At 35.5% G+C, this 8814-nt stretch overlaps 1 protein-coding gene across 1 annotated transcript in view; it reads left to right on the forward strand.

Annotated features, from left to right (window-relative positions):
- The window catches only part of LOC101978933 (solute carrier organic anion transporter family member 6A1-like), a 61074-nt gene that overhangs the window by 15552 nt on the left and 36708 nt on the right, over positions 1-8814 (forward strand). Inside the window, exons 5-6 of the mRNA XM_013351579.2 lie at positions 3160-3275; positions 4905-5019. Coding sequence (XP_013207033.2) covers positions 3160-3275; positions 4905-5019 — 231 coding nt within the window. The remainder of the gene's footprint in view (positions 1-3159; positions 3276-4904; positions 5020-8814) is intronic.

Raw genomic sequence — 8814 nt, forward strand, 5'->3', positions numbered from 1 at the left:
GAGAGAGAGAGAGAGAGAGAGAGAGAGAGAGAGAGAGAGAGAGAGAAGGAATAGAAGGAGAAGAGAAAGGAGAGAGACAGAGAGAAGGGAAAGCGGGGAAAACACACATGTGTGCCAGGAGGGGACAGAAGGAATCTAAGATGGCAATGAGAGATCGGGGGTTGCCGGGAATGGGCGTGGCTTGCCTCCTAAAGGGACCAGGGACCAAACCTTAACAAACCCAACAAAGAGAAATCCAGAAATTGGCACCTAGAATGATAATCCTGACAAACTAAGACACTAAGATACCAGCATAAAAACACAATGAAAGTCAGGACACTATGTCTCCACTAGAGTTCAGCTAGTCTCTGAATACTCCACCATGCTGAAGCACAGGGAAAAGACCTTAAGAGTAACTGTATGACCATGAGAGTCTTAAAGAGGAAATGAATAAATCTTTTAAAGAAATCCAGGAACACACACACAATTTCATTAGAGGAAATGAAATTGGAGGAAGACATCTTGAGATCAACTATTTGAATATGATTAAGGTCCTCCAAGAGGAAATGAATGAACACCTAAAAGAAATCCAAGAAAGCAGTGTAAGAAATGAATAAAACTGTTCAAGTCCTGAAATTGGAAAAAGAACTAATAAAGAAAACCCAAACTGAGATAGTTTTGGAAATGAATATTTTAGGAATTAAAACAGGAACTATAAGAGGTAAGCATCACCAAAAGAATACAAGACATGGAAGTGAGAATCTCAAGAATTGAAGGTATGGTAGAAGAAATGGATACATCAGTCAAAGAAATGGTAAGTCAAAAAAAAAAAAAAAAGCTCTCACACGAATCATCCAGGAAGTCTGGCAAACTATGAAGAGACCAAACAAGAATAGAATAATACAAGAATATTAGCTCAAAAGCCCAGAAAATATTTTGAAATAAAATAATAGAAGAAAATTTTCTAACCTAAAAAAAGAGATAAGATGCCTATTAAGGTATAAGAAACATACAGAACAACAATTAGATTGGACCATAAAAGAAAGTGTCACATGATACAATAATCAAAACACTCAACAGACAGAACAAAAATGATTTTCGGACGACTGCTCCTTTCAGCTCTATTGCCTGCACACCAAGATACAGACAGCACCATGTCTGCATGCATACTGTGGTAATGCTCCCTGTTGTATGAAGCTGTGAAGGTAATGCCTATATTGCCTTGGAGACCTCAAGATGCTAGAGAGGCCTGAGTACTGGGATATCTACTGAAGAAAGCTGCCAACAGATAGTGGTCCCAAGAAGATTTAGTATATTGCAGTTAACAGAGCTGGAAGGAGTTGGAGATCTCAAGAGTGCTTTGGCATCAGACATGGAGATGCAGAGTTTGGAGTTTGCCCAAATGGTTTTCAGTCTTGCTTTGGTCCAGTATTTCCTCACTATGCTACCTTCCCTACATTTTGGAATGATAATGTATAATCTGTGTCATTATGTCTTAGAAGCATGTGATCTGTTTTTTTTTTATTTTGATTCATAGGAGATTACAGTTAAGAGAGTATATGAATCTCAGAAGAGACTTTGAACTTTAGAGTTTTAAATTAGTTTGATACTGTTATAGATTATGGGGACTTTTGAAGTTAGACTGAATGCATTTTTGCATTATTATATTATTATAAGCTTTTGGGGATCAGGAAGTGTAATGTTGTTTTTTTGAAAGAAAATGGCCCCCTGAAAAGGGTGGCACTATTAGGACGTGTGAGCTCATTGAAGTAGGTGTGGCCTTGTTGGAGGAAGTGTGTCATTATGGGAATGGGTTTTGATGTCTCTTTTGCTCAAGCATCACTCAGTGTAGCAATCAGTCTACTTGATGTTGCCCACACAGCAACATGTAGCAGTTCCTTCTCCAGTATGATGTCTGCCTGCAACCTGCAATGCTTTCTGCTATTATGATAATGAACTAAGACTCTGAAAGTGTAAGCTCCTATCTCAATTAGCTGTTTTCCTTTTTAAGATTTGATGTGGTCATGGTGTCTCTTCCCAGCAATAGAAACCCCAACTGAGACAGTCCATTTTCACACTATTAATTTTTCTAAAGCATGTACATGAATGTCAATCCAACTATTATTAGTTCCATTTATTGTTTTATCTAGTTCTTGATGGTTTTTACCTTCTAGAGTTGTGTGTACTTCACCATAGTTTATTTTACCTTCATTAACTTTCCCCCCGGTGCTTTATGTTTTGGTGCAACTGTGAATATGCTTATTTTCCTGATTTCTCTCTGTATGCTTCTTTTTGGTTCTAGAAAAGTAGAGAGGAAGGTGCTGAATCCTTTGAAAATTAATTTATGGATGATTGTTAGCCACCGTGTGGGTACTCGAAGCCAAACCATGTTTCTTGCAATGATATTCGGTGCTTACAATTTCTGTCTATGTCATCTTTGTAGTTCCTGGCTAAGATTTTCCATGGGTGTGAAACTGAAAAGATTAGTAATAGTGTATTCACTAATTTCTGTAGATCTTATCCCTAAATGTTTGAAAAAAAAACCAGACAAACAAAAACCTTGAATAAACTTTGAAAATTATTCTAGGTGGTCTCAGCATTGATTAAAGACTAGGGATGTTGATACCTCATGCTTACTCTGTGAAAGAGAAATTTAGCAAATCCCAGCACAGGGTTTTTCATAGTCTGTCTCTGCCTTCCTGGATGCTAAACTCTGAGATTAGCAAAAGATCCCAGAAGTATCAAATACACTTAACACAGGGACCTGAAGAAAGGGATTTCAGATGATATGTGAGTCTGAGTGTCAGGTGCCATGTACAAGAGAAGCTGCCCCAGAGGTCCAGGTGTAAGGTTTAAAGGGGCAGGATAAAGAAGGAAGATTTGGGTTTTCCAGGGGCACAGCTGTTAATGGAGATAATTTTGAATCTGTACAAACAGGAACTTCTGCCACCCGAGGAGTGTCACTGAAAAGGAAGGTGGGAAAGTTAGGCACTGAGAAGATCAAAAAGCAAACCACACAACTGAACATTAGCCACTGACACTTGCAAACAAAAGCCAAAAATTAATAGTGGGAAATTAGAAATGAATGCAAATTAACAGAAGGTTCTCTCTCTTACCACTAATTGTGATTTGAATTTTAAATGTCCCTAATTTAAACTTTCCAATTTGTCTTTATTCAAGGATGAGTCTCGCGTCTCTATTGCAGCAGATCAATTGGTGGGCTGGTTTCATTGGTGCCACTCTGCTTGCGTGGGTCGCCTTTTTCCCATTACTATGTTTTCCATCGAATTTACCTGGTGAGTACAAAAACATAATTACTTTCTTAGAGTAATTCATGCCCTCAGCTCCCACTCTCAAAGCATAGATAAATTACATTTCCTTATAAATATGACTTTCCTGTAGGTATCATTTGTAATAAATAATATCATAGTGTTGTAGTTCTTGGTTTTTTTTCCCAATCAAGCAATATGGCATCCAAATATTACATTCATACACTACAAATTCACTAGTGTATATTTGTGTCACTCATTATTTCCTTTTAACAATAGTCTTTTTGTTTAAAGTGCATAACTGCCTTTTAAAAATGAACTACACCGACCAACTCTCTTTACCTAGTGTTTTAGTCAGGATTCTCTAAAGTAACAGAGTTTATAGAATGAATCTCTCTCTACATACAGAAAGGGGGTTTATTAGAATGACTTGGGCCAATTAATCCAACAAGGACTGTCTGTAAACAGAAGGTCCAAGAATCCTTTAGTTTTTCCACCCAGAAGGATGGGATGTCTTAGCAGGTCTTCACTATATATTCAAATCCTGAAGAGGTGCGTTCAAATGCAGTGAAGGATTGGACTTCTTTATGATGGTAAGAACATGCAGGCAAAGAGCAGAAGTGACTTAAGGGAAGTCTGAGCTTTTAGTTAAAAAAAAATAGGGATGGAAATTACAATATTCCTAGACATTTGGGATGCAGCTGGAAGAACTCTGAAAACGAAAGCTCATCACTCTCAGAACACGTGTCCCAAACTCAGAGTCACTTCTTTAAAAGACGCAAATGACAATAAACATTTGAAAAATGTTCAACATCTTTTTCCATTGGGGAAATGCAAATTAAGCCTGCATTGAAATTCTGCCTTGACTCGGCTAGAATAACTGTCATCAGGAGAATAAAGGCTAGGGAGGATTGGGGGCAAGAAAAGTCATTACTCCCCACTGGTGGGAATATGTAGTTGTACAGGTACTCTGAAGGTTCCTTGAAAGAAAAATAAATAACCTGAAATAAGGGGCTGGTGGGATGTCTTTGTAGTTAGGAATGCATATCACTCTTGTAGAGGACCTGAATTTGGTCACAAATGTCTGTACCTTTGGGCTTTAAAAGCAATTGCTTTTGTGCATACACATACGTACACACAGACACAAGCCGACCCCACATACATCTACACATAACTAAAAATCTTTTTCAAAAATTTAAATAAATCTATCATATGACCTAGTCATACCACTCTTTGTTATCTTTACATGAAGGACTCTATCAAAGAAATAGCTCCGTATCTTTACTCATTGCCTCACTATTTTACAATAGCTAGAAAATCAAACCAATCTAGGTGTTCATAAACAGTATAATGGATGTTGACAGCACAAAGGTCCTTACATCCACAGATCTCCAGAGAATCAGTTAATTCATCTGTAGGAAGCACCCTTTCAACAGTTAAGAGAAATACATAGTGATGAACTGCAGAGTTGGGCAGTGCAGATGTGAGAAATTTTCATTATCAAATAATTGTCTTTGCAAAGAACTACTGTATATTAATTATACATTCGTTTTAATCTGTTTTAAAATAACACACTTGCCTTTCCATGACAAACTGGGATTATTATATGTCTTCTTACTTGCTTCAACATAAGATTGCTTCACTTGTGACCTATAGGTGCAAAGAAGATACAACTTCGAAAAGAAAAAGAACCTTCCACTGTTGACAAGCACCTTAAAAATAAGAAATTTGGACCTCGTTTGAAGGATTTGCTTCGTGCTCTTCAGGTAAAGTAAAATACTTCTGTTAATAAGCCAGTTAAGTTGGCCTGTTTAATTTTCATATAGAGTTAAGAAAATGGCAAAGTGTTTAATAAATTTGTATGAAAGTTTTGGAGTCTCTTAATTAAATTGCTCATTTCCATTGTGATAGAGAGAAAGAACCCTTTATTATTTAGCATTACTAGAAATCTGCCATTTGCCAGAGACTACTGGTGCCCAAATATGATTTTATTTTTCATTATTTTTTTTAAATATTTTTAAAATATTGTGTTTATATTTTCTGGAGAGGTAGATATGATATTTAACAAGATAACATAAATTTGAAGAAGTTGTGTCTATACATATTCCTTCCCAACACACAAAATCACAATATTGAGTACAAAATCTTTTCTTTTTATTGATACCATAGTAGCAGATACCAGGGTGAAGAGAAAGCCCTTTCCAATAATCTAGTCCTACTTAGAATATTTATTCTTCTACTTAAAACTTACTTTGTGCCATATAAATTGCATGGTTGTAATATAGTTCTTATTCATTCTTAGTGAATTTTTCACTCTGGATATAACTGCAAACGTCTTCAAAATGCCATCATCCAATTTTTCCTTTCTTACTTTACAGTTGTATCAGTATCTTCCCAACTTTCAGTTATTTTTTTGGTGGATATATTATTTCCTTACTCATTGACCTACTCAAAACAACCTATTCCTTTTTTAAAATATTTTATTTTGAAATTAAAATATAATAAGACTTCCTCTTTCTCCTTCCTTCCTTCTTCCATTCTCATGTACTCCCCTGTCCGTGCTCTCTCTTAACTATAAAGAAAGAACTACAGGCAATTAAGAAACATTGAGAGCAAGAGAAATAGCTTTCACCAGGGAAAAGACCCCAATTCCCTTGAAAGCATTTGTTAGCTGTTTGTGCTTCCTTTTTAAAGGACTCTCAGTACAGCTCCCAAGGCGTTTGTTATTTGTGTTGTTTGCTTTCTTTAGATTTAGTTTTTTTCTTTGTTTATTCTAGTCTTCTGTTACACACAGTAAGGAAAAGGCTTTTTTTTTTTTTTCCATTTAGCAGGCTACCTACTGATTCTTTTACTGGTCTCCTTTGCAGAAAAGAACTGTTTTGACCTCATGAAATCCCACATGTCCATTGTTTACATTATTTCCCCAGTCACTAAGATCATATTTAGAAATTCCTTTAATTATCATTAACTGTATTCCCAACTGTAGTAGGAAGAGCGGGCCGCATCCCACTGCCCGGCTAGCTTAACCCCCAAAACAACCAGATAGAAATAGTATTAATTAAATTACTGCCTGGCTTATTATTTCTAGCCTCTTATTATTGGCTAACTCTCACATCTTGATGAACCCATTTCTGTTAAATCTGTGTATCACCACATGACTGTCCCTTACCAGCAAGATTCTAACCTACGTCCGTCTCAGGCCAGAGATTCATGGCATCTACCTCACTTCCCTTCTTCCCAGCATTCTGTTCTGTCTTTCCCACCTACCTGAGTTCCGCCCTATCAACTAGGCCAAGGCAGTTTCTTTAAGAACTAATGAAACCAACACAAATACAAAAGAACCACCTACACTACCCAACTTTATCCTCTGTTTCAGAGTTTAAAGTCTAATATTGGGTTCTCTTATCCACTTAGAACTCATTTTCTGTGCAGGGTGAGAGACAAGGATCAAGTCTGATTCTAGTCCTGATGTATGTCTAGTTTTGAAGCATCGTTTATCTGGAAGAGGCTTCTTTATCAAAACTCAGATGGCTATAGTTGCATGGAGTTATGTCTGGATCTTATAATCTATTAAGTAGTCTATTTTTGTGTCAGTACCATGTTCCTTTATTATTATGGTTCTGTAGTCTAACTTGAAATTATGGACTGTGATACCTCTACCAGTATTCTTATTGTCCATGATAGTTTTGACTCTACTTGGTCTAGTTTTGTATTCACTTGAAATATAAGTATTTTAGTTTTAGTAAAGAAGTGAGTAATATTTTTTTATTTTTAGATTAGATTGACTTTGTAGAGGTAGATATGCATTGGTTAAATTTTTTCAAAGATAAGTGGATATGCTATGTAAGGTAAGATTCATTTTCACTTAGCTCTTATTCTCAAAGTTCTACTTGTTATTAAATCATGAATTCTTTGTAGTAATTCATTATATTTCAACAAGACTTTCACTTTATTATAAAGTTGCATTGTACTGTTCAGTCTACTCGCAAACATTTAAGACTTCTCCAGCCGTTGAAGTTCTGGAGTTTCTGGTAGGCAGAACCATACCTAGACTACTTAGTTCTATGTAAATATTGTGTGCACATATTTTAACAATATCAGGAGCTGAAGTACAACCCAACAGTGTTAAAGGTTAAGCTAAAACTGTTAACAATACTTTGGGACCTTTAAAAATAAGCATGTGAACATCCATATGTAGAAGAACTTGTCTCTTCAGCATATACTTTTTGATTCTTTATCAAAAATCAGCAGACTATAGATGACTGATCATTCTGGATAGGCTTCATAGTTTTATCCTGGGCTTACTGGGGTCTGTGTCTTCCTTTCTGTCTTTGTCATGCTGATTTTTCTACTGTGGCTCTGTAGGATGTATTGATATCATGTTTACTGACACCTCCAGCTTTGCTGTGTTAGATTAATTCAACATACTGAGGCCTTTTTTTCTACCTTATGAATTCCAACATTGTTTTCAATAGTTCTGAAATAGCATCACTAATGTTGTGGTTGAGGTTGTATGGAATATATAGCTCACTTTTCCATTTGCCAGTCTTCTTTCTATTATGGTCAAGTATGATCTTTTCATTTGTCATATCTACTTCAATTTCTTTCATCACTGATTTACAATTTCCATTATAGAAGGGCTTCATTTACAAGGTTCATTTCTGGGCACTTTTGACAGTTATTTTGATTGTGAATGCTTCCATTTTTTTCTCAGAAAGCTAATCTGAATATTTAAATGCTATTTGACTTTATAGTTTGGTTTTGTTTTGCTGCAAATTCCTGTACCAAAGTATCAGTTTTAATATTATTTTAGTATTGACTTCAGGTTTTTCTGTACATGAAAACATATACTCTTTAAACAGATTTGACCCTGTGCCTTGCTACTTGCATACATTTTATCTAAATCTAAAATTGGACTACAGACTAAAACATAATCACAAAGTTATAAATAACTCAGAAACTTATTCAACAGCTATACATAAAAGTTTCATGAAGAAAATTGTACTTAACATATCTGTATTGATAAACACTTGAGTAAATTGACAGATGTGTAATGCTCATTCATAAAGTAGCTATGGCCATGTAGGAAATAACTTAGTCAACTAATCTATAAATTCAATACAGTGATAATCATAGGGCATGGGTTTTTATTTTAAATAATAACAATTTTTTTCTAAACTTTATATGGCAAAATATAGATACAAATATAGGTAAAACAAACAACATTGATCTAATAACAGTAAGACATACTAAAAGACCAGAGTAGCAAGAACAGTATATCTATAGACTAGTATATCTCACAATTTCTTTTCTTTTTTGCTTTTCTTTTCTTTTTTTGTGAAAAGAAAGAAAAGAAAAGAAATATGGATAGTACCTGAGGAAGGACATCTGAAGTCATTTGGACTCCATATGTATGGGCACACATTTGCATGTGAATCTGAACATGAATTAACATCTGCATACATGCAAATACACAAACCTGTGTTTCTTCATAGAATTTAGAGTTCACTCAGTGTGTGTGTGTGTGTGTGTGTGTGTGTGTGTGTGTGTGTGTGTGTGTGTGTGT

The sequence above is a fragment of the Microtus ochrogaster genome, linkage group LG4 (genome assembly GCF_000317375.1).
Source record: "Microtus ochrogaster isolate Prairie Vole_2 linkage group LG4, MicOch1.0, whole genome shotgun sequence".
Lineage (NCBI taxonomy): Eukaryota > Metazoa > Chordata > Mammalia > Rodentia > Cricetidae > Microtus > Microtus ochrogaster.